At 35.8% G+C, this 27,947-nt stretch overlaps 1 protein-coding gene across 7 annotated transcripts in view; it reads left to right on the top strand.

Annotated features, from left to right (window-relative positions):
• The window catches only part of LOC116342649 (nephrin-like), a 115,469-nt gene that overhangs the window by 21,536 nt on the left and 65,986 nt on the right, over positions 1 to 27,947 (top strand). For all 7 annotated transcript variants that reach the window (XM_031770350.1, XM_031770342.1, XM_031770392.1 and 4 more), the window contains 2 exons: positions 422 to 535; positions 24,607 to 24,810. In XM_031770350.1, the coding sequence (XP_031626210.1) occupies positions 422 to 535; positions 24,607 to 24,810 (318 nt within the window). The remainder of the gene's footprint in view (positions 1 to 421; positions 536 to 24,606; positions 24,811 to 27,947) is intronic.

Genomic DNA, 27,947 nt, shown 5'->3' on the forward strand with positions numbered 1-27,947 from the left:
TCCTAAAAAATTTCTCTCGTCATTCTGAACAACTTTGTAGTACATTATTTTTTGATCCGATACACTTTTGGAAATTTTGGGACACCCCCATCCCCCCTGGGGAAAAATTAAAAATTCTGCTCAGATAGAAATTTTCTATTTTTTACCCCCAACATACACCCCAAAGGGTTTTTCAAAATTCTCACCCCCTAAGAGTGAGCCTATTATATGCGCCACCCTGTATATGTGTGTGTTTGTGGTCAAACTATATAGTTTCTTACATTCTAATGGTTTCCCAATCATCTATCACTCACTCACTCATCCACACACACACTCTCTCGTTTTATTTCACATTGATTCAATTTCCATCATCGTCATTTGACAATCAACAATCAATAATAATTAATAAGCCATTTGTGAATTGTGTATTTTATATTTACAGTGCCACCGGAAAAATTATCAATTTCGGATGAAAGTGGTACACATATACCACATTATACAATTGGACCGTACAACGAAGGTAGTTCAGTGAACGTCACATGCGTATCGACAGGAGGTAAGTCAATTGCATAATTCAAAGTAAATGCGATTTTAAAGTTTCTTTTGGTTTTATTTATGTACGACATTCTGCATTCATTTGTTTACACACTGTTATTGAATGCACTCTTCTTTTCCGTGTGTCTTTATTATTAAATGTTGAGAAAATCTTCTTGAAAATTGTTCGCTTTACATTTTCTTTTCTTTTTGAGTTCATTTCTCTCACTCGCTCACATAAAATGCACACTTTTTCACCTCGGTTCACTACCGACTAGAGAGAGAAATGTAACGTTTATTCTTTTATTTGAACTCAATGAATGTTCTGTAAGTATTTTTGATGCTTTTATTACATTACGAGATGCTTGAAATGTGAGAAAGATACTTGAGGTACGAACGCACATTGTATATAAGAGAATGGAATAAAAATAAAAATGTTCGTTACATCAACGACGACGACATCGACAACAACAATAACAATAATAAAATAAAGACTTTAGAGATATTATTAAACATTTTTTCAAAAGAAATGTCGGATATTTGCCAATCTTCCAAAAGTTATGGCCCTTTACCAATTGAGCAACCGACTTAAAATCGCATAGAATCCGACCCCATCTCGGTCTCTCACTGAAATTCCACAACTATGAATTATGCAAAATAAATAATTACGTGTCACAGAGGGAAAAACGGGAAAATATACAGAATTATGCAGAAATACGCATATTGTATTTGTAAAACATTAAGTGTCTGTTCAAACAACGATAACAAATTTTATTGTAATTGTGCATTTCCTTTCTGTTCTGTTACATTCAAGTGAATTTTGAAAGATTGCACCGCCGAAGGTTCATTGTAATTCATTCATTTTGTTGCAACAAATAAAACTATTAAACTATCGATATTAAATGACACTATTGCTATTTGTGTCCGGTTGATTGTCATTTACCATAATGCTTTTTGTGCGACGCGTATCAAACAAAATCGACATCATATTTGTTCGAACAATACAAAAAATATATATCGCATTTTCAAGTCGTTTGTGCTTCGTTTCGTTTCGTTTCAATTGAATAAAATGCCTCTTTTGCCAGTAATTCAAAATCAATGATTATTTTAAAAAGGCAAAAATTGTTCATTTGATTTGAAGAGTGGGCGGCAGAGATCGAAATAAAAGTTATTTAGTTCGGGGTTTCTTTTCGTACTCATCATCATTTATCGACCTATCCATAAAGTGGAGGAGAGGCAGACACTCTCATTGATTAATGCTTTTGAATGAAATCTATTTGTTCACGCGTCGTTTCCTCGGTTATGAATACATTATTCTTTCTCTCGCTCACACCCTGGATGTGCGTTCGACAGAAGGGCTGAAATGGGTAACAGTAGCTTGGTATTACTCTTTTTCTATTTTGTTCTCTTTTTCTTTAAAATATTCGTCTTGGTGTTGGGCACTTAGGATCTTTTTTTTATAAAAGCGGTTATTTCGTTAGTTGCCTTTTTGAGAGTTAAGTCAAAACTCAAGCTGAAGCTAGATCTGATATGAATTTGGTGTGAGAACACTTTCATATCTATTGAAAAGCAATCGATTCGGATGCTACTGTTGTTGTTGATGACGAGAACAAAAGACTCAAACATCATCGACTGCGATATATACTTTTTTTGTTCTTTAAATTTCCAATGACGTTTCCACATTTATTCGCAAATAAAGTGCTGCGAACACTTCCACGCTCTCCGCACATATTTCTCTCACTGGTTTTTTTATGTCTTAGGGTTTTTTGTCTTGCCATCCGCTATCGCGTTATTTGGATGGTTTGACCTTTTTCGTGACGGAAGTTTTCAAACAATGAGTGTGAAACAGGTGATAGCAAGCAAATATTCTTGGTCCTTTCTCTTTTTTTGGACGGTGAAAATTAAAATTTATACCGAAAATTGGATGGCCGGTTTGACAGTTCGTCAGCTCGTTTGTATTTTATTGATTTAAAGCTACCCGAAATTGTTGTGCTGCTTTTTCGTTGTTTCGTCGATAACTTTTCTCTAGTTTTCCGATCGTTGGTTTGTTGTATGGAGCTGTGTGCGTGTGCATGTACGCATGTTGGTGAAGTTAAAAAAAGGTTGTCGAAGCGGTGAACAGTTAAAAAAATTTCTGTGTGATCTAGAAAAGTTTATGGGCGTACATGTCTTACAATGTAGTGAGTTGTGTGTGTGTGTGTGTGTGTGTGTGAGTGTGTGTGTGTGTGAGTGCTTTTTTCCTGTTGTCTCTCCCATTTTAAACGCATATCTAATTCGACCTCATCCTCATCACTTTTTTTCTCTCATCTCTTTTTCCACTTTGTCTACCTCTCCACTGCTCATCTTGTTGCTTCGTTTAGCAAACTTCTGCCATTCGTTTCATTTAGCGCTTGCATTCCAATCAAATTACTGCGCAAAAATGGAAGCAACTCTGGTGAAATTGAAGAGACGAATATTTAATAGAATTTTGTGGCATGGAAAATGTAATTATAAAGGAATAGTAAAGTGGTTATTTTTTTAAAATGTATGTGACGATCGTCGCCCAAACAACGAATGGAAATTCTATGGTAAAGAGAATATGAGAACAAGAAGGCGTCTTTTTATTTGGTGCGAATGAACGAATGAACGACGAACGAAGAAACATTACGCGTTCACAAAGTAGCACATTTATTGTAATCGTTTTGCTCTTACTCAACTCTCTCTCTCGTGCTCACTCTTTCCGTCTTTTGTCGAATTCCTATTTAATTCATATGTTAACTAGGACAGAAAAACAATGCGAATATTCTCACTCTCCTTCTTTCAAAGCAATAATAGCAACAGTATACTGTTGAAAATTTTGAGTTGAAAACTTTGAATTTTCGTCGCGTAAGTCTGTGTACATAAATGGAACTTTATATTATAAAAACACATAACTTACTTTTAAAATTCTCTATTCGCATTTGTAATTTACACACTTTTGTCGTGCCGAATTGTTCCGTTTACCGCTTGTTTCTTGCTCCATTTTTTTTTATTTATTTCTACTTTCACGTAATTCTCTGAATCCAACAACCATGTGTACAGCGAATATTTATCCCACTGTTTTTTTCTATTGCATACATTTATGAAAAAAGTTTACAAGTATAATTACTAAAAATATTTCCTGATATAAGATATGTCTCGTAAAACAACAACAACAAAAAATTGCTGAAATCTGTCAATTATTGAATTTTTAATGAAACGCCAATAAATTGATGCGAAATGTATTCTAACAAGTCTCATTACTCATTTTTCATTCCCTTTTTCACTTTTAAAGTATTATTATCAAATTGCATCGAATCGAATCACAGCGGACGGCAGTACGCGCGAGTGACGAAACCACATTAGTGTGTTGAAAAGTCGAACTCGCTATATATACACGTAATATACGAAATCCAGACCTAGAAGGCCGTTGGCCCCGGTTGATGTATGGTTGGAAAGCCATTGGGCCATAGGTTAAGAAAAAACAGCAAAGTTTGAAAATCAGACTCATGGCCTGGAAATGCCTATGTAATTTACATATAAACGAGTGAGACTCAAACATGTTCTTCTTTTTCCATCAAATATACTAGTGGCGCCACCAATTTTACATATAAGCGCATACAAAATTTTCAATATGGCTGCGCCCATGAGAGAGAAAATTTCGTCTCATTCATTTCCGCCCCATGATCGGACCACCTGTCTTCAAAATATGGTCCTTTCAAGAAAAGGGTCAAAATTCAGTTCTACGGCCATAGATGGCACTAAATGAGGTCATTGACCCCTGAAACATCGATATTCTGATTCAAGAGCTCAATACCTTTCCAACGTTATCTCAAACGTCGAAATCGATCAATCCGTTCGAAAAATTCCGCATTTTAAAAATTTCATATGATTTTCCTATAAAAGTCATTTGGTATATCTGTCCGCGATTTTGCGTACTCGAGTCTGATCTTTTTGAAACTTTCTGTGATTAAAGTACATAAAAAGCGAAGACTTTTTTGTTCCGGCACTTTTCGATTTGGCCGTGGCCGGCCTCCAAAAGTCACTTTTTGATTGTCCCTACGGTCACTGGGTTGCCTGCATGTGACACACTCCACATATATTATTTAATTTCAATTAATTTTTTTATTTTTTTATTCAAATTTACTTTAAAAAAATTATTTATTAATTTCTTTTTTTTAATGTTATTTAATTATTCTAATATATTTTTAATTTGCTTAATTATAATTTCTTTATTTTAATTTTTATTTCTTTTAATTAGGTTCAATACATTTTTTTATTTTTTTATTCAATTTTTTTTTTCAATTTTTATTTATTTTTCTCTATTTTTATATTTTATTTACTTATATATTTGTTATTTTATTATTACTATTTTTTTTTCAAACAATCGCTGTGGCACCTTTACTTGACATACCCAGGGCATATGCATATTCGTTGGAAAGGTCTTAAAGTAAACTATCGGATGGTGCCAATTGTGACTTAAAAATTTCAAGTTCAGGTGGCCAATTTGGCCAAAAATCAAACTTTGACCGTCTGACCGGACACATAACGGATATTTTCTCGAAAAAGACTCCATAGTTTCTTTTGAGAATTTCATCGATTTATGCCCCAAGTCAAAGATCGGAACGTTGCATTGCGTCATCAGTCCATACTGACAGTAAAAAAGAGGAATTTCTGCAACGTTTTGAATGTTCAAATGTATATTAAGTTTTTAATCACAGTACACAGATAAATTATCTATCATTCATTTTCGTCACAAAATTGATATCATTGATATATTTTGTGTGTCACATTTTGGTTTCGTCACTCGCTCTTCACCTCGTCAGAGGTTTTTTATTTGATTTTTAATTACAAAAATCTGAAAATGGCATCTGCTTACTTATGACATTGCCATTTTCAGACACTTAATTGATATTCAAATGATTATTAATTGAACATTTGTCAGGATTTCTATGGCAACACGTTCCAAGAAATATTCGATGTGCATGTATGGATATAACAATAATGTAATGATGCATTAGACATTTTTTGCATTGCATCTCTAAACCTTTAATTGAGAGAGTTTCCATCGTTTGATTATTCATATTGTATAACCGAGATTCGGAATTTTTATGACTGATATAATGAAACAGATGAACTGCAACGGGGTGATCGGTGACAGGGAGCAGAAACAGAAGATAAAAATAGTATGTAAGATGTGATAGAAAGAGAAATTGCAAGTGCAATGACTGGAGCGCAATTTTGAAAGACGCCTGTGGTTCCGTCATTCATGCTTTTGTATAATCATTTGCCTCAATTTTTTGTGTCATTCGTTTCTTATTTCCAGTTCCATTTTACGATTAAATGATACCGATACGTGAATCTAGATATGTGCAACCATCACTAAGCTATGTGCTCTAGATACAGATCATGTACGCGTGCACAATGTTGGGTGGATGTTGATTGTATGCATTGAAATTGAGAAAGCAAAAAAGGAAGCATTGCAAAAAATGAAAAGCAGGAGAAAAAAAACGTGCCAAATGAAATAAAAGAGAAAAGAAAATGAGAATGAGAGAAAAAGCGCTTCTACATCATACCCCATTCCACTTTGGATTGTGCAAAAAAGCGAGAGAAAGAGAGAGAAAAAAATGAAGAGATTGGGAGAATGAGAATGAGAGACCTTAAGAATATGAAGACGCACACACTGTTTACGCTTAACCTATCCAATTTGAAAGTTTTTCCCATATCCGCTTATCGTCTCCCTATGCCATCCCTCTCGTTTTAACCGATTCTTTCATTTTCCGTTGTCTATCCATCCGTATATGATAGTCTTCTTTCAATACAAAGAACTGTTTTGTTTTTGCTGCTGCTGCTGCTGCTGCTATTGCCGCTCCCGCCGTCGTTGCTGTTGACTGCGAATCAAGTTCCAAATAATGTGCGCCATTCGGCAAACATGTGTATCACGTCACACACATCTATAAAGTGACGGTGTGCATGAACAATACGCGTCAGCATCGACTACAGCGATGAAATTATATGTATTTCTTTTTTAAATTGCATTGTGTACACACAAAAAGCTATTACTTCCAACGAATAAGAATAGAGATAGATAAAGAGTTTATTCTTTATTAAATATCTTGTGTTTGAGAGCAAGTCTGTTTGTGTATCGATGTATCTATGTAATATATATAATATGCATATGTATGATGTGTACTTTAAGCTTTGTGATGCTTTTTTCTACTGTCGTATACATTTTACGAGTAATTTTCTATGGATAAACGAAAATGCAGTGTGCCTAACATTGAGCTTAGTAATATTCTCAACTCACTCATTCCCGTATAACAATTAAATACTTATTAAAAGTCGTTCAAGACCTGTTAGTTTCATTTTTTTGTTTGTTTACTGAAAAAAAAAGTCTGAATTTTTCTTTTCCTCTTTCTTTTCTATCTTTTCTGGCGCGATCTGTATTTTTGCACCGACAAACAATCGAGTTAGTTTAAGTTTTCTTTTGTTTTGTTCAGCACCAGCCCCAATGGCAAATATACCGAATGCGGATGTCTAAAGTAGTTTTTGGTGTAAAATACTTTTTATAAGATAATTTTCCATTGAAGTCGAAAAGAAGAAGCAAAACATTGTTTTGCAACCGTTTTGCATTGAATAAATGATTTCCAGTAATTATGAAAATGTTGCATACAACACAAGCACAGTATTTATATAATAGATCGTGCGACCTTTGGCCGTGATTTTTAATTAAGTGTGTGTGTTATATTTCGTCGTTGTGGAAAAACTGTTTAAGCTAAAAAATACAAGTGTGTAAATGTGGGTGCCATTGAGCAATATCCAAAGCGTTTCCTTCAATTGAATGATATTTTCAATGAAGGTGATATCACTTGTTATGGTTGTTGTTGAGGAGGTATCGGTGATGGAAAGAGCATTGTATGTTATTTTCATTCTTTTGCTTGAGATATTGAAATTAGTGTAGTGCCTTTATGGATTTCTTAAGAGGCATGCTAAGCACATTTAAACCAAGAGATATACAACATAATAAACGACGGATAATGGAATAATCATCATAATGGTTAAACGACAAGACCATCACAATATTTGACATTTGTTGTTGCTTTTATATTTTCTTTTGCTTCTTCATTCGTACTTGATTCGTATTCATTGTATGCGACTATAGAGAGGCTATATGAAATTCCAATGGATATTTATTCAAGTTGAATGACGAAAATATATATATATATATATATATTTATACACGGTGTCTCACGAAGCAGGGCAACTATGAAGGAGTGAACATTTCAAAAAACCCTTTGGGGGTATGTTGGGGGTAAAAAATAGAAAATTTTTATCGGAGCATAATTTTGATTTTTTTCCCAGGGGGCGCACCCTACACCCAACATTTAAGCGTGTTACCTTCGTGCACTTTTGACCAATGAACAAGTGAGACCAAACTGTTAGCCAACCTAAATCACTAGGTCGTGGTGTTGGTGTGTGTCTGCGTGTCTGTGTGGGAGCATGTTTATCAATGAAATCCATTAGATGAACAAAGCACCTTTAACATAAAAACAATGCACAATATTAACGCTACCAAAATGCATTGGATGCTCATGTTCCTGTTATGTTAAACGTATGTTACGCAAACATTATTTTCGAAACGAAAATCTTTTCCATTTTCTTGTATTATTATTGTTGTTACTATTACTGTTGCCGCATTGCAAATAATATGGCAGCAAAAGGAGCAAAATGTCAATCGTTACACTATTTCGCGACTTTTTTTCACCTCTTGATCTCAATATTGCGTTTGAGTATCTAATCTAGTGAGATCGGTATTGTTCCAGCAAACAACATTCACTTAATTGCTCAAAATATACAAAGGCATACCGTTAAATGGATGCTCTTTTGTTGGTACTCCATTTCAAAAGCAACACCAAACAGCGAACATTATTGTAAAATCTAAAAGCATCAGATTATTAACCTGATAATATGATATGTTATTAGTGAATTGAAAATAATTTAAAGTCCAACGCTCGCTAAGCCAAACATTGTTAAGTCATTACTGTAGTACAAACGTCGACACAAAAGAATGAAAAAAAACGAAGTGTATTTTACACGTAAAAATATTCATCGACCATTAGATAGAACACGAAAAGAAATGAGTATATTTATGCACAAGAGCGTTTCTTCGTTTATTGTGGTGTTTGCCATCTGCATTATTTTCGTTCGTCTTTTATTCATATCTTTTTAGTCTTTTTATGTTCGTTGAGATTTCATTATATGGTGATGGAACGTTTTCTAACGATCATTGTACATCACATCAAATAAAATAAATTAAATTCATGCGCAATATTTCGGGCATTTCTCATGATTGGTCTACATTGAGTTGGCGTTTTTTTGGCATTTGTAGCCACTTTCATATTTCATTTTTCTCACTATGTGCTCAATATAATAATGTGGTAAAGGATTGCTGATTTGTGCTCTTGATTTTTCTCGTTTCGCTCTTGTCTTCGCTGTGTGTGCCTTTCACATATGTGTATCTTAAATTGGTTGGTTGGTTTGTTTTTTTATCAATTTACCGAAGTGGAAGAAAAACCACAAGCAATTTTTGCTGTTTATGTGTCTGTAAATGGTAAGTAAGTATTCGAGTCGATGAACATGAACCGAATAGTAGTATTTTCGTTTAAGTTCAACCAAGATAATATGTTTTGTGTGTATATGATGGAGCGATAATAATAAACCTTCATCTCTCACTCCATCGTCCGGTATCAGTCTGGTTTTGTGTCTCAGTCTCTTTCGAAGCGAACGGTATACACATTCGTTCTCTCTTTTTCTCTTTCTTTTTTTTTTGGTATATTTGACGGTGATGAACATTTGTGCGCCCTTTTGTAGCATTTGCATGCACATTATGGATAAACAAATGCCATATGATGCGTATTGAAATGTGCGTATTTGCTTGAAACTGTTGGTCGTTTTATTCCCATTCACTCCCTTAACCATTCGCGTGCGCAACTAAACGCATCTCATGCGTGTGTTTATGTCGTTTATTTGGCAATATGTAGAAATGTCGGTTTGAAAACCATCTGCCTTTTCATCCAATTTGATTGTTATTTTCAACTTCAACACACCAATATTCCGCACTTTCTCACACCCATTTCACACCATCGTAAGCATAAGAATTTCCAACAATCGCAATTGATATTCAAAGATTCAACTAGAAAATGTACACGCATAAACGCGTATACCATCGCGCCGATACTGTTTTCAAAGGCAGTTTTCGCTCCGCTTTTTGTTGATTCTTACTTTCCATTGTTTGGTTTTGCTTTTCACGTTCACTTTCAACTCTCAAATCTCTCTCTCTCTCTTTCATTCGCCCTCCAGTTTTCGCACTATCGCCTTCCATCCATGAACGATTCATTCAACTAATTTTATTATTTTATCATTATAATAACTACAACAAGTCTACAAAACATTTATTACATTTTCCATATCATGGAAATACATTTTATTGCGAGTTCACATTTGCTTTTACATATACAAATGCAGCAGCATGTGTACTTATATAATATAATGTGGCTTTTAACGATATCGTCTTGCTCTTTGTGTCTTTCCATTTAATAGATCGGTCTGTCACCCGTTTTCATCTCTCTCTTTCTCTATTTCGCATTTTCACGTTGTGTGCGCGTTCACATTTATTTATATCACATCAGCTTCTCTGTCGCTATGTGTCCTGACGCAACTTTTGTTTTTATTTTGTGTATTTCTATCGTAATTTCTTTTTTCAGAGGACAAAATGATAAAAACGCATAGAGCAAAAGCATTGAGAAAATAGAAATGCGAGAATGAGAGCGTGCGCGTATACCGACAAAACAAACATCTAAGAAATGAAAAAACAACTAAAAGAAAAATATGCACAAGAAATGGATTTCACGGCATTGATCTTTTATACGGGCATCGAATGGAGTACATGAACCAGAGTGAAGATGATGTTACGGAAAAATTTCAACAGTTTTTCCTTTTGTTATTTGGCATTCGGTGTTTCTCGCTTTGCACATTTTTTTTTGCCTCGTCGTTTCCCTGCCTTTTTTGAGGATAAAATTTCCATTGGAAATTCTGTTTTATTTACCATTTGTATTTGAGTGTGCTACTTTTGTTGTTGTTCTAGTTCGTTATTGTTCCCCTATGCTTTTTTCGTCACTCGTATACTCCACATTTTTTGCTGCTGCTGCTGCAGCTGCTGTTGCTTGACTGTCTGTGTGTGCGCGCTTCAAGCGTTTTGAGGCACAAAACAAAAACAATCATATGTGCACAATAATTTAAGATTTTCGTTCTGTTTACGATGCTATTTGCATGTACAAACAAGAGCATTTAGTGGTTGAAAATATGCATGAAAGCCGTAAAGAAACTTTATTATGTATTCCTTCGATGGGCAAAAGATTGAAAGAACAAGTGGGATGCAAACAAAGGACTTGTATATTTTGAACAGTGTGCATAATGTTTTGCACAATGTTGGTTTAGTGAGCATCGTTTGACCTAAAGTTTATATGCATTGAATTGAATGTAAAGTATAGTTAACATGTCAGTAAAACCGATCAAACGTCTCTTTCACCCCTTTGCTCTTTCACTGCAACCGGCTTCGATACAATCATTTGACAAATTTGAACTTTTTCACATCATGAATTCAAGAATTCAAGCATTCTCATCTGTTAATATTATTGTAATACCAACCATTTCAGTGACATGATGACACTTCTAATCGAATACTTTAAAATTAAACGCAAAATATTGCTGCTAACGAAGCATGAATTAATCGTTATGGGACGAATTCCATTATCACCGTTGTAAGTGCACATACAGATTCAGATAGAGTGCATGAGAATGAGCACACCAGTTGAGGCACAAACATACATCATCTGCATAAAGTTTCCGCCTTTTATTCGCTTTTGTCGCGATTCGTTTGTTTTGTGCTTGACTTATTCTTCGTTCGTTGCTTTGGAAGATGTCTGGTCGTTGTAATTGTCATTTGTGTTCGCATTTATGCCCATGCTTTGAATTTTTACACAGACCCAAATTAAAATTGGGAATATTGCTGAATGGCGTATGTTTATTCACTTATGCTACAAATAAATTGAATGTCATGGCGTGTGCAACGTAAAAAATGTTCGCACCACAATTACACACACAGAGAGAGAGAGAGAGAAACACACACAGAGAGAGAGAGAGAGAGAATCGAAAACAATTTCCTGCCGCACACCATATAATTGGTTATAATAGTATGTAATTAATTTTTCGACATCAAATTTTTCTGTATAGTTGTGTGCATTTGCGAACGAAAGAGAATGGGAAAAACAAGCGTCATACGGTAATTTGAGGCATTTAATTTTCAATTTGCCGTTGATACTGTAAAATGAAAAGTGGAAAAAGCGGTGTTCGGTGTGTTTTTCCTCCGACATAGCTTTCTCACCCACAGTAGAAATAAATGCTGAAAAAAATACCATATATACCCATAGCCAGGAATGAGATGGAGTGAGAAGAGAGATCCTCCAAATGACCAAAGTTTGCCACTCGCATTTTACACAGTGACCGGCGCGCAAAAAGTGTACGGAAATAATCAGAGTTGATGATAAAAGGTTTGCACGACTATTGACCGAATTTCAGAATGCATAAAGTATAAAATTATAAATTACACATAAAAATGAAACGGAACAAGCAATATTTTGATATGGAATTACAAGACTTGTGCTAATAGGTAGCTAGTTGCAATTGTAAAATGGTTTTTAATCCATTTTTGTGGTGTCCGAATTTAAAATGGGTTTAATGTATGGATGATAGGTGCCGTAAAACAGAGACAGTGAATGAAACTGAACAGTATAAACCAAGTTAATAAATGTACTGAATTTTGTGATACGGATATATAATTTGTACAAAATAAAACCAAATATAGTTGATTCATTCATTTGCATCGGGTGGCCGTGCAATGTGTGCCGACTTCGAATGATTTTTGCAACATTTTTGCTTCGAAAAATTGAATATCAAACGAAATGAATGTATGTGTGTGTGTGTTTTTTTTTTGGTTTTTTGCCCGGATGTGGAATCTCCTAAAGATACCCATGGTGAGATGACCGATTAGCATGCACGAATCGCTGACCGGGAAAGCGCCTACGTACTAAACCACACTCTTGCACACTCTTCCACCACTCTCCCCGCGGAACTGTCGTTAGGTATTACATCGCAGGGCTGATTAGAATTTTATGCTTGTCTCTCCGTCTATTCTCTTCGTTGTTTTTCCGCTATGCGGAGCTTCTTTTGTACATTTGTGACAAAATTGAGGGTGTTTTGCCACCCTTCGTCCGTTTCGAGCATATAACTTACTAGGAGACTCACCCTTGGGGGATGTGTACTCTCGACTCTGCGAAACGAATGCAGTGAAAAATTGCGTCTTCATCTTGTTCTGGGCTGGTTGGACATTAGGGTGGAACATTTTTGGCACAATTTGGTGGCCACTTGGGAAAACATGTCTTATAGTTCCCAGATTCAAGATATGAAGGAATTTTCAACTTGCGGTTCCATATAAGACAGCGACTTGAAAGGTAAGCAGGTACATTTTACTGGGAAATCTTGTGAATCCTATTTTCTGACCAAAATAAGTAATATCACCAAGTTTGATGAAATTTCAACTGAAAATAAAGGTGACTCCATCATGTGACTCCATACAAGGAGCTTGACACAAACTGGCATGTTGAAAAAGGCGACAATATCTAAATGTTTGTGTTTGTGCCATTATTTTCACTATTTATCTAGGCTGTGAAAGTATGTGCCTCTTTTGTTGCATTTCGAATCCAATTGGTTGTAGTTTTTAATGTAACTTTGGTTATTTTGGTTTATGTTTTCTGACGGAAAATTGTAGAAACTGCGTCCTGCGGATATGTTACTACATCCAGAGTAAGAGTAAGGCAATTTTGGGCTGAACGCGTTTCAGTCATATGAAACTATGTCGATCTATGAATGAATGGTATGGCTATTCGAAGTTAGAAATTCGATATTAATATTACATATTGCACACTTTTGATTATTAGACCATTTCGTTATGATTTTTGTTCTTTTTTCAGCTTATTTGTTCGTCTTCACATTTGTGATGGGCTTTTCATATCTTGATTACTTTCCATATCCCTTTCTCTCTCTCTCTGGCCCTCTCGCAATATATCTATTTATTCGTTTGACGCAACGTGCTTTATTTTGTATTTCGTATAATGAAAGCGTAAAAAGAAGAAGTTGATATGGCTTTTCGAGATTTATTATTTATTGGCTGTTTGAATTGTATGTGCGAAACGAAAGTTTAGTGCGTTATGATGTTTGGACGTATGGCCATCGAATATTTTCGAAAATATTTTTTATGTTTTGCAATGGTCGAGATTTGGTGCTTTCTTTCTCTCTTTTTTTTCTATTTTTTAACCATCGCGTGGAAATGATTGATGGCGAAGATACTTTTGTTTTTGCCGCTGTTCAAGCAGACGATCTTCGTTTTTAGCTATTTATTTTGATGGCTCGTTTTTCATTTCAACTTGGACGAAAATATTCGCTTCTCCTTTATATTTGATTAATGTTTGATGAACGTTTTGATGAACGCACACAAGTCAAACACACGTCCCACGCGTTCGATAGTTATTTGTGTAGATGCCTTGTAGCTTCTCTGTTTTATTACTTTTTTTCTCTGTCGCTCTCGCTCTTGTTCTCCCAGTGTATTTCAGCAGTTGCAGTTCTCTGTTGTGAGCCAATCACCGTGTTTAGTGAGAATGGCAGAGAGTTGGCTTCCTTCATCGTTTGCAATTAAATGAAGCACTAGCATTTTTCAAATTTATGTTTTACTATCTGCACAAATGCTCTCTATCACGTTATCTCTTTTTTTTCTTGTTTCGTTTTTGCTTCGCATTCAGTTCGTCACTTAATGTGTGTGCGTGTGTGTGTGTGTGTGTGTGACTGTGCATGCTTGTTATGATTATTCAACATTCGAAATATAGTATTTTCGAAAATGCATATGTTTGGCTCTTATTTGTATGCTGATGATTCATGGTTGAGAAGAGATTTGGCTCTTTCGCTTGTTAAGCTTTTCTGCATGGAAATTAATTTGTGTGTGAAACTTTTCGGTGATGTGGTTTTTAGACTGGTCGAACTTTTGCCGAGAACGATTTTCGAACAGTTTTGTATGCTATCAATCGTATGATATGAACGTTTTGTCTGTCTCGCAGGCATGCCGCGTGTATGCATTGTATTTGTTTAGAAATGCTTTTGGCTACAAAATTCAACATTTCATATTGAATGTATGTGAATCAAAGAATCGGCACCCATCCGCACCAGTGTGTCTGCTGCCGTTAAATCACAAATAAACGAACACACGACTGAATGACTGAGCGAGTGAGCAAACGAACGAACGAACGTATGAAAAAGAGAGAAATTGAAATGAGTGTATGTATATGGATGTTGTGTGAGAGATAATGGACGGAGAAAACGAGATAGAGTAATGTCGACAGCCACAACGGCAGCAACGCGTTTATGTATTTGCATAACTTTTTCATCTTTTAAGTGGATTAGTAAAATGAGATCGGAGCATTCAATTTAAGCATATGCGTGCATTTCTCATACACGCCATACATTGTATATTATGATGTTCAACTTGAAAATATATGTATATAAATTCGGCAATACGATGTATGAAAAAGACGGAAAACTAAACGAAACTTTTGCCTTTTGCATACACACAATTTATAGTATGGAAACAAGCGCAAATTCAATCACAACAACTCTATTGCTATCGCGAACGAAGCAAATAATGATGATGAGAGCAACAGAGATAGATTACCACTCATCTCGCATATTGTATAAGGCGTATAAACCATACAAAAATACCAAATATATTCATTGCACTCAATATTTGTGCATGTAAAGAAATAGAATGGAATAGAATAGAAGAGTAGATATATAAATAGAAAAGTCAAATGTGCGTTAGAACAAGCAATTGCTTTAAAATATACATTGTATGCTATGTAACGTATTCGTATATTCTGTATTCACACAGATGAACATTGAAAAATTGTCTTGTCCTTCATATTATAAGATGAATTATATTTATGTACAACAATTTGATTGCCGTCATAGTCTCGCTATCTTATCGATGCTCTACGAACAATTTCATATTTGCAAATTTCATAACCCCATATCATTATATACATACTGTTTTGTGTATTAAAAAAAACTCCCGTTTAACTCATAATGCATGTTGGCCCCATCTCACAGAGTCAAAGATTTTCGGTGCGCGCATACACACGCACACATACCCAAAGAGCCATACCATCAAGAAGGAGAATACTGGTTTTCATCTTTTACTTCTATTCTTAATATCATTTGCTAGTTGTTTTGGCTGTTGTTTGTATGGCCGTTACATTTTCGCGAATTGCAAAATAATGAATAATTCATTAAAAATAATAAAACCAAAAAAGCGAAAGGAAAACAGAACGAACGAGCGAAAAAAAGAAACAACAGAATCTAGAACAAATAGACAAACAAGGGGTTTATCGAATGCCGTGAATGCAAAGCCTTATGATTCTCATTTAAATTGTTTGCCATACTTATTGGACAGAATAAAGAAGCTCTTTAAATTTGCAATTGCGTACAAATGATATGATTGGCCTCTTATGGCCGACCAGAGATGATGACGATAATGAAGAAAAAGACAGAAGCTCACATCAACCGGTTACACCCCCGAGACCCCGAATCCGAAAAGAAAAATAAAACCTGTCATAAAACCTGTCCCCAAAAAAACCTTGGCAGAGGCAGTCGGAGTACAAACCCCAGCAAGAGAGCCAAAAGAGCCACAAAAGAGTAAAAAAGAAGGCTGGACAAAAGTCAATACCAAGAAGGAGAAAGCCAAAACTCAAGAGCCCCGGAAACAGAAACTAAAACCGGATGCAATTCTCATAGAAAAACAGGAGAAACATCGTACGCAGAGCTACTGACCGGAGTCAAAAATGACCCCAAACTGGCAGAAATCGGCAAGGCGGTGTCCAGAATCAGAAGGACACAGAAGGGAGACCTCCTGTTTCAACTTAGTGAGACAGGAGCAAAAACGACCGAGTTCCGGCAAAGCATCAGCGAAGCCCTGGGCCAGCAGGCGACGGTAAAAACCCTCACCCATCGCGTGTCTTTGGAAATAAGAGACACGGATGAAGTCACCACGAAAAAAGATATTTGTGCCGCAATTAAGGCCCAATTTGAAGTGGAAGAAGTGCCACCAGAGAAAATCTCTCTTCGAAAGGCGTATGGGGGTACACAGACTGCGGTCTTCAGCCTTTCAGCAGAAGAAGCAAAAAAGCTCCAAGACGTGGGCAAAATAAAGATAGGTTGGACTGTCAACCGTATCCGGGAGAAGACGACAGTTACAAACTGTTTCAAGTGCCTTGAGTTTGGACATCTGGCCAAACAATGCAAAAGCGAAGAGGACCGCTCGAGGCTCTGCAGAAGATGCGGGACCGAAGGGCACATAGCAAAGAATTGCAAAAATGAACTGTCATGCATGTACTGTAGAAAAGACCCGGCAAACGATACAAAACACTTAGTCGGCAGAGGCAAATGCCCAGTGTTTAAAAAAGAATTGAACAAAAGAACATGAAAATTGTCCAAATCAATCTCAACCATTGTCAGACAGCGCAAGATATAGTGACAAAAATGATAAAAGACGAAGGGGCAGATGTACTCTCAGAAAACTCAGATGTTAAAATTCAAAGTAATCAGAGCAAAATGCCATTTTAACATGAGGTTTTCTTTTCACATGGTAAAATATTATTTTACCCGCAACACATTTCTTTACGGGTAAAACGGCATTTTAACATGTGAAAAAAAAGCCGCCAGCATAGTGACCACCAGGCGGTCATAATAGAAATTAAAAAAAAGTCAGTGCAAGCCCCTAGACTCACGGGGCCAATATGGATAGATACACTCTTCGACAAAGAAACATTCGAATACATCTATCGAAAATATCGATAGGAGAGTATGTTTTTCGGAATTGCAGTACGATAAACGAGAGCATGTTTTTTAATGGTAAAAATGGTTAAAGGAGAGCACGTATTTCGAGCAATTTAGTCTGTCATAAAAGGGAGTTATATTTTGTTCATTTAAATTTCCGACAAGGAGTGTATGTGATTTGGCTAAATTTGTGATTTGGGTTGGAAATAAAGGAGAGTACGTTATTAAATTATTCTGGTTAAAATAAAAGTATGTGCGAAAATATTTAATATATTTAACATTTTTCGATCCCAATGTAACAGGCGCGCAGAATCAGCAACATTAAATCTCTTTGTATATAAATGCACAATCCTATTTCACAACAGCACGTAAACGGCAACGGGTAAGTGAAGCGAACGGAGTCTGTGTTGTCGTCACAGGCGCACATAAACAACCATACGTATCAAACACGAATGAACATGATCTGTGCGCTTGATAAGTCACACATTGACGGCATTTGCTATTGTGATTTGTTCGTTTATGTGTATTTTGACTCACGCAACTGTGTAGCTGCTTCTGCGCACCTTTTACATGCGATTGATATTTTCATCCAAAATGAATACTCCCCTTTTGCTAAATTCATATGGCCAACAAACTTACTCTTTTTTAAGTTAGACCAGTGCTATGAAACGCACGCTCAGTCTATTTCGTAACTCAATACAGTGAGCTCTTTGCATGCTCGGTGCGCTTGTATACTCGCTGAACGAATGAAAGAGCAGCTCACTTCTCACTCAATTCATACGGTGAGTGAGTCATTTCTCGTTCGCATCACATAGTTTGTTAAAAAATAAACACTGAAGAAAAAAACATTTAAAAAATGTAAATAAAGTCGATATCAAAACAAATACAAAGAAAAAAAGCAACAACATAGAATGATTATGTTGTTCCAATTTATTTCGGTTCATACGAAAAAACCTGAATCAGCGAAAATTCTTAATTTATCATTTTACTTAAAATGTTTTGGTGTGATTTTTGTTGTGTATTCACACAAAAAACAGTAGTAGTAGAATTTTTTAAATGTATTGGTATATTGCAAATTTACCAATAGTTGTTAAAATATCTATTGGTATTTTCATACAATCGTCACCACAGCAGCGCAGTTGACATTTGGTGCATCGCGCCAAAACAAGTGTCAACTATGATGTTTTAGTGACGATTGTATGAAAATACCAATAGATATTTTAACAACTATTGATAAATTTGCAATATACCAATACATTTAAATAATTCTACTACTACTGTTTTTTGTGTGTTGTCAGAAAGGAAAACAAATTCAAAATAATTTATTACGATTGGTTTAAAAAAATGCATTTGAAAAATTTACACTGAAAATTATTGACAAAATAATTAGAAAATAGTTCATAATGCAATCATTTCAAGCGAGCATTTCACGCTAGATTTCACGAGTGAGTCGCTGCTCACTCATTTCTCTACTGAGTATTATTTACTCGCTCAATGGCGACTCAGAGACATGTCACACTCGCAATACAATGAGTTTTATGCAACTCACTAAGTGTGCTCGGTGCGATGCGGTAGCACTGAGTTAGACTAAATACCTCAAACTACATACTCTTTTATCATCTTTTATAAATTTTTAAATGTGATGCGACTTACTCCTCTTCTGCTATTAACACAATCGACAAAAGACATACTCTCGTTTTGAAATATTTTCAGCTCAAAAATGACATACTCTCTTCTCGATATTTTCAATAGACATAATGGACTCATTTAACCTGAGTCCAGGCCCCATAGAAAACCGTTCGAAGCAGCTGATGCATTTTGTGACCACAGCATGTGACGCATCCATGCCCAGACGAACGACCAACGGGAAAAGACCGCCCTGCTACTGGTGGAACGACGAAAACAAAAGATAAAGGGCCGCATGCCTACACGCCCGATGCATAGTTCAAAGATCAAGAAGAAGTCCAAACCTACAAGAACGGCTCACGACTTAACGAAAGCCATCAAAGAAAGCAAGACCAGGAGCCTCAAACGTCTCTGTGACGACGGAGGCATTAACCCCTGGGGCGCTGCCTACAGAATGGTTATGTCTCAGCTAAAGGGGATGAAGTCCCCGCAGTTAGAGTGCTCAAAGATGCTAAAATCGATAGTGGAAACGTTGTCGTGCATGCTAATCGGTTATCTCACCATTGGTATCTTTGGAAGATTCCACATGCAGGCAAAAAGCCAAAAAAAAAAAAACACACACACAAGTAAAAAATTGAGTAAAATCGCTGAAAACCAGATAGGAAAACGAAGTAAAACCGAAGCAAACCAAAATGTGGCTGTATATAAAGGGGATAAATTTACATTATCAGAGAAAGGGAATGAAGAGCATGAGTTTAAAAAAAACTACGAGCGGGTTTGGCGATGAAAGATGAAAGACAAACTTGACGCAAAATCACAAACAATCAGCTTTTGCGAATGCAAACAAGAGAAAAACTGGCGAAATATTTTTTTCATACAGAATTATTCGCTGCGTATGACTCTATAGCTGCTTTGAACGCAAAAGATAAAATAGAATCGTGAAAACAGCCGAACGTCAACAACTGCAAAGAATATAATAATTTAAAAACCACACGCACACACACATAAACTCACAAAACCAAACTAATGTCAATTAAGTGAATGCAAAGCAAATTGCCTGACAATGCGACAAATTTGATATGATATACAAAAAATAAAAAATAAAACAAACACACGTATTCTTCATTAAGCGTTTCAGAAAAACTTTTTCCAAGAAAAATATAACAACGTTGTACGTCCTTTAATCAAAACACTTTCTAGACGTCACACGCTCATGAATATATCTTTTAAAATCGTTTTGTGAAAAACATTCCAATTTTTATGCATTTGAATAGATTCTTCTGCATAGATCGTACGTATGTCAGCTGAATGTGGTCAGATTTACTATTAGTTTGAACGTTCTGCATTGCCATTTCCTCTATTTTTTTTTATTTTGTGTACTGTTATACAGAATGTTTCGTGTTTTGATTTTTTTTAAACGAAAACCCTTGTGGAAAATTACTGAATGGCTAGCCAGTCGTCTAATTTGGGACGTTTTCAGATTAAGCCGACTGAGATCGAGTCATTTTAAGTTGATTTATTTGACTTTATTTGACTATATGAATATAGCAAAGTATAACTAAAATCGACTTTAATCATAGTTGACTGTATAGTCGTCTAACGTCCCAAATAAGTCGTCTGGTTAAATTAAGCCTGCCAGATTTTTTTTGTCGATCCGGTCCGGATTATCCGGGCGAGTTTCCTCTAAGCCCGGGCGAAATACGGGCGATGCAACTGAAAATTGTTAATTGAAAATCCGGGAGACTCCCTGCAAAATTAATTTTTTCAACCAAAACAAAAATATTGGCAACGGGAAATCTTTGAAATATATTTCGATTTCCACAAAAATGACTTGATTTTCAATGTAAGTTCAATAAATGATGTTTCTATTGTTTTTGATAAGGTGGATTTGTCAATATCAAAAATAAAAAAAATCAACACATTCGAAGAGAAAAAAAAATCCAAAATTATTGAAGTTATTTGTTAAAAAATCGTAGAAAACAGTAAAAAATCCGGGAGAAATCCAGAGTTTTTCCGCCATATCCGGGTATCCGGGCCAAACCCGGATTTATCCAGGCGATCTGGAAGGCTTAGGTTAAATAAACGATTAAAGTCGACTAGGTAGTCGGTTTTAGCTAACAAAATTCATTTTTAGTTGCTTTCAGATAGTCAGTCAGTCAGTCACAATGGGAGGAAATGACTGCGAATTTTAAAATTGGCGCGCTGTTTAGTATCGATTTGAGTTGTTAAATTACATTGACGTCCCCTTTGAAATTGGTGGCGCCACCGTCGGCTCAATGAGACTTGAAGTCTTCACATCCTGTCATTGGTCAGTCACTTTTCTTCCACACGGGAATAGAAAACCATGGGAAGGGGCCAAAAAGCAATAAAGCAAAAGTGTGAAAAACGATGCGCACGCGGAAGGCACACAATCAAATAGAATCAGCCAAAGCGTGAACTCTACCACGATAACAAATCGGGTATTTTCAAAACTAAAAAAAGTAAACTGGAAACAATTTTTTTTAAATGCGAAAAAGAAAAAAAAATGCAGGCAAACATATACAGCAAACATAAAATCGCACATAGTTAAAGTCAAACGAATGGCTCGAATATTTTTATATCGAGGCGAGGCGATGAGTGTGTAATAAAGAGTGTGAGAGCGAACGCGCACTAAAATGGTTAAGCAAAGGAAATAAAATACAGAACATTAAAAAAATGTAACGCTTACTAGCGATTCAAATAAACCATAATAAAGTAGAGAGATGGCTGGGTGCCGAATTTAGTTGGCGACATTTTATCGTTTCATTTCGAAATGCTTTCAATTCGTGTTTGTTCTCTCTCTCTCTCCCTCGAATTTATATATGTATATATTCGCATCGTCTTTTATTTTCCATGCGTTTTTTGGCTACTCTATTTCACAACACTTTTTCTGCTCATTTCGATACGGTTCATTTTTTTTCTCACTCTCGGCAACCGAATGTGATTTTTTTTTCATTTGGTTTCATTTTACACTCGCTATGTTGTGTCTCGTTCTCTCTTTGATGCGATTCGGTTATGTGTCGGTTTTTTTGTGGGCCGCTCCTTGCAACTTATAAGATCTTTTCAATTATTATCTGCACAATGACTATCTTCAGACAGATCTTTTCTTTTTCATTGGTTTGTTCGCTTTTTCTTTCATTATGTATTTCTTTCTTTCGTTTTGCCGATTCGTGTGCCGGTTCTTATTTCTTTTTCATTTTCAAAGAAAGCTTTGGCCAATTTTTCTCTTTGCTCCGATTTCTCTAAATAAGGTTTATCACGACTTAAGCACTTCATAGGGTAAATAGAATTATGAAAGTGCCAAAATGAAACTGCAACAAAACAATATAACCGAATGAAACGTTGGCCATTTCACCTTGGCGTAATTCATTCAGATGCAGAGGTGTCTTGATGAAATATTTCGGTGTTTATTGTTATTTAATTTTTCGTGGTCGCTGTTGAAATTGCGTAAATGTAATGGTTCACAGTTACGTAACTCTTCGTTTGTCGCGTGTTATTTTCATTGGAAATAAAATGATAAATTGGACTTAGTTGCCAAATGAACGTGTTGTTTTAGCTGAAGGGTGAAAATGATGATTATTTAAAATTATTTTGAGTGACATTTTTAATAGAAAGCCCACACATGACAATGAGAGTAATAGTTGAAGAGAGGGAGAAGGAAAAGTCATGAATTTCCCGGTAGTCATCGTTGTAAATGTCGCATTGAAAGCAAAACATGTCTAAAAAAAATAAGCGTCAACAACAAGCGCAGAAATCCCATATTCGAAAATGTGGAGCTCACTTTCGTTTGGAGTTGTTTAAAAAAAATTCTCGCCTATTTTCTGTTGAATGGAATGGATTGTCAAAGATGCTTATTGCCACAAAAACCAATATTCCGTTTGTGCAAAAACGGCTTAGCGTTTCATTCCCAAATGCCATATTTATCTTAAAAATTACGTGTTTAAAATACAACAGCCACAACAGGAATATTCTTCGTTAACGATTTCCAAAACATTTGCCAATAAAACTGAAATTGGCGAGACAGCAAAAGCAAAGACAGAGAAAAATAGGCGAAACTATTGTGACACATAAAATTGCGTTCAGCGTTCAGTATCTATGGATCGCATAAAATCGTTCGGTGGAATACATTATAGTGACAAAACATGCTCCAATGTACGAAATAATCGCTATTTGAAAGCTTCTACACCAAGTAACCGACTAATAAAATTACCCCGAAGCAGCAGTAGACGCATGCATGCATACGCTTTGTGCGTTTTGTTAATGTGGTCATGTATTTGTAAGTATTGTGTACGGATGGTGGATGTTGTAAGCCCTCATGCTGCAAATGCATATGGATGAAAGTTTTGCGCTATGGCAGCAATGAAAATGCGACATTTGTCAATAAGTGTCAAAGTCATAAAAAGCGTTGACTAACAAAAGAACAACCAACGAAAACGGATCCCATTCCAACCACCAAAATACACGTTCATTGTTTTCTTTCGATAATTTTTTTGTGAGTTTGTGTGTGTATGTGTGTTCGCTGCTCTCGCCACTTGCCTCCTTTTTTTTCTTATCTTTTGGTGGCTGTCAGCCGGTACACGCATTCAACTTTTCACTTAGCACTGTTTTTTATGAGATTCCGTCGTGTTCAGAGTGCATGGATCAGCAATGTTGCTGTTGCTGCTGGCGCTGCAGCATACGAACGACAAAAAAACAAATCGAAAACCGAATAAGCGATTTATCGAAGATTTTTATGGTTTTCTGTTTAACGTAATTACGCCCAAGTTAAAGCGATAATAATTGTCATTTATTCAAATTTATTGAAAGGAATAACATCGTTTTCGGTTTGATTGATTGTGATTGCTGTCTCATTTTCGCTTACGAGCTCGGGTTCGCATAACTGCAGAGCTGCCATGCAAGGCATCATCGCGTTTGGCACCATTGAATTTGAAACACACACACACACATAAAACCCATACGCACGCACACATTTCCTCCAAGTTGCGACGAATCCAGAGAATAAGGAGAACAACAAAAAAACCAGCGACACAAAATAAAGTCCAAAATTATGAAAGCTTTGCCAAACGATGCTGCGTGTTGCGTTTATTGCATTATTCATCGAACGCTATCTTCCCTTCGAATTTTTATGATATTCCTTTCTTCGTCGTCGTCGTAGTTGTTGGTGATTTTTTTTATCTTAACTTTTGTATTTTTACATATGTGAACTGATTTTGACTTGACGTACGTTTTCAATCTGAATCCATATTGAACCGTTATCAATGTGATGCTTTCAACGAAGTTGCAATTCGATTTTCACTCACAAATTCGCATGCTCGTTTCGAATTTCTTTTCTGTTTCATTCACATGTCTCGCATTCCTTTACTACATTATACATATTTACGTATTGTATGTATGTTCTGTATTTCTCATACCATCTATCTCTTTTTCTCTCCTTCTTCTTCTTCTTTGAATTTTCAGGTAGACCATTGCCAAACGTAACGTGGTGGCACGAAACGACACTACTGGATGATACATCTGTCATTTTGTCAGGGAATCGTGTAAAAAATGTGCTTAATCTTCAAAAAATTGAACGACGTCAGCTCCACATCGTATACACATGTCAGGCATCAAATAATAATGTTACCATGCCGATCGTCAGTTCAATCACGTTGGATGTGAATTGTAAGTATAAATATCCAAACATAAGTAATATTTTTTCACAACTCCATTTCATCTATTCTTTATTTGGGTTTGAACCGACAAAATGCCGAGAAAGCGAGCTGATTTTGAAAAAAAAAAAATAATAATAATTGTGCCATATTTCCCGAATATTCTCTGGTTTTATTTTGGCAACGGTTCCCACTTACCCTGTTATCACTTTTTATGGAGCGATCACACACAAATAACAGCATCAAGTTCAACAACAGTCAGCTTATAAAATAGATAGTACCATATATGCCATACCAAACGAAATATATCTGTCGGCGTGCACACACCGTCAACATCATCGAATACCAAAATAAACGAACATGTTTGTCGTTATCATTATCATTTCTGTTTTTAACATGAAGCAGTTTACTTCATTTTTGGAGTAACCATTTTTTTCTTCTGTCGAAAGTTTTTTTTTCTCATCATTGTCGTAGCCTTCGTCATATGATTGTCTTTTTTCCCTGCCGCTCATCATGTGGACCGAACTTTTTTTATATTTCTTCAAATTTTTCCTATGTACGAATTTTTTTTACGATTTCGTTTTTTTCGCAATTTGCCTCATCATTAATGCATAATGTTGTTCTTGTACTGAAACTACTACAGTCGAGAATTTAACTGAACATGCCCACGTAAAATGACATGTATTCGCGTTCACATGAAAGACGACAAAACATGAAGAAATGAAGCGAATGACAAAAAAATACACACATACTCATGCCAAGTCAGAGAACATACAAGCGACAGAACGAACTATGAATATAGGATATTTTCAACAAATATCTTTTGCTTCGTATGTGTATACTTATGTGTTGTCACGTAATCCTATCAATTTATATAGCGCAAGCTTGCACATCCCCAAATTAACCAGCAAATTACAGCAACAAGAACAGCTTCAATATCCATGATGTTCACAAGAGCGCGCACAGAGAAGGCACATCAAATAACAATGTGCTTGGCACTTTTTAAATATGCGTTCACTCACTTACACTGCCTTTCACTCTTTCTCTGTCGCTCGCTCTCTGTATATGTCAAGAGTTATGAGTATGTGCGCCGAAGTGATTCGCGTAAATATTGACGATATTGAAATAGCAAAGAAAAAAGTTTTTTTTTTTTTAAACAAGCTACAAAGTAAAAATGAGAATAACGAACGCACAACACATACCCATTTACGAGAAAACATTTCGATTAAGGCAATGTCTGCCATTTGTGTCACGAGTAGGCAACCTAAAAAGTAACACACGATTCGTATCCAACACCATTTTCACGCCGAAACGGTATTATATTAAAAATTGAATGGCAGATTAAAAAACATGTTGAAAGACGACGACGTTAAATGAATAAAAAAAAAGAATGAAAATAATGAAAGCTTTAGCATAGTTTGAATACTATGCAGTGTGGAATTGCCAACCATGAAAACCAGTTAAACAATAGCATTAACGACTCGACAAAACCAAAAAGTGGTTTAAAAAAAAGACACAAGAGCATAGCAAACAAGGGAAATATTCATTCAGCACCTCGATACAACGTTTCGGCAATGAGAATCGGTGTGAAAATGCATGTTTACAAATATGTTTGATGTCATTTTCGAAAATTCCCTGTTAAATTTTCGGCACCAATATGTTTGTACATTTCGTCACATTTCGTCGTGCACTCCAAGAGCTGGGGCGCAAACACCAAAAATAATAATATTATTTTTAAAACGAACGTCTGCTTGAATGATTGTTGCCATATAATGGAAAACACCATTCCCAATCTGAAATATTATGCGTATCTCAACACATACTGTTTGAATTGTCGTGATGATGCCAGAACTTAAATGGGCGCACGTATTTTTTTGAAGGCAATTCGCTTAGACTGTTGCTTAGAAATAATAATATTTCGTTTTTTTTCTTTAAATGAACGAACCAAATTCTAGACATGCAGAGTTTTGCGAAAGATGCAAAGAAACAAAAAGCAAAAAGCATTCAGGTGCGCTTAAATTTTTGTCTTTTCTCCATGGCTATAACTTTTTCCTCTTGATCGGAAGCCACTTTTCCAATTATACAATGTCAATAAAATATTGGTTCGAGATTCATGTGTTTGCCTGATTTTTCTCTTCAACTCGGCTTGATGGTGGCTATGTTATCATCAGTGTGCGCTGCTGTTGTCGTGCTCTATCATTTGTATTTGTTGATTCGTTTTCACTGCTACCGTCTATATCTCATCAACGAGAGACATCGTTGTCGTCGTCACGTCTCGAATGTTTTTTTCTTCATCATCATCTTCAGCTTCTTTCTCGCATCGTGCACATAATTTTTCTGGTTGCTGTTTTTCGGAGGGGGGAGGCGAAAACATTCTGAGCACAAACAAAAAAGTATTTCATCCACACCGACAAGCTTTCATCAGGATATTATTACCGTTGCCTTGGCCATCAAATCGAATGGTTTTACCAGAGTGTGAGAGAGTGAGTGAAAGCATTTTGGGTGACATCATGCACATTGAATTGATTATATGAACGCTTAAAGGAGAATGAGCCGTGTATGCATGAGTGTACTGTGTGTATATATGTGTATGGGCACATTGGCATCAAAAAAGCACAGATAACTCAAATTAAATTCAAGAAAAATATGCGGCTCATCATGAACACAAACACGGTTCGAATAAAATGTATTTTCCCATAGCTCAGGTCACTCATATGCGCCATCTAATATTCCATTTGTAAGTGTACGAAAAATCACGAAGAGAAAAAAGCATGCAGAGGACAAAATGAGCAATTGATAAAAGTTTCCCTTTTCAAGCTCTTTTTAATGCGACCAATTAATGTAATGATAACTCAGTTTAATTGGCCGTTCCTCTGATAAAACATGCAATACTATAAGCGTGTGCACACATACCACACAGTGAAAGAAAAAATGAGCACAACGGTTTATTAAGTGAGAGAGGGAGATAGAGAGATTAAAAAAAGATGATTGTGTGAGCGAGTAACAAAGAGCACAACAGAAACATAGAGAAAAAATAAACCTGCTATTTGCAATAGATTGAATCACGTATACGAGCATCCTCCTAGGCCTCATTGTATGTGTTATGTGCACTTGAATTGGAGCAGCACATCCATTAAGCAATTTGTGAAT

The sequence above is a fragment of the Contarinia nasturtii genome, unplaced genomic scaffold, assembly GCF_009176525.2.
Source record: "Contarinia nasturtii isolate CC-2019 unplaced genomic scaffold, AAFC_CNas_1.1 Cnas_scaffold_129, whole genome shotgun sequence".
NCBI classification, from domain to species: domain Eukaryota; kingdom Metazoa; phylum Arthropoda; class Insecta; order Diptera; family Cecidomyiidae; genus Contarinia; species Contarinia nasturtii.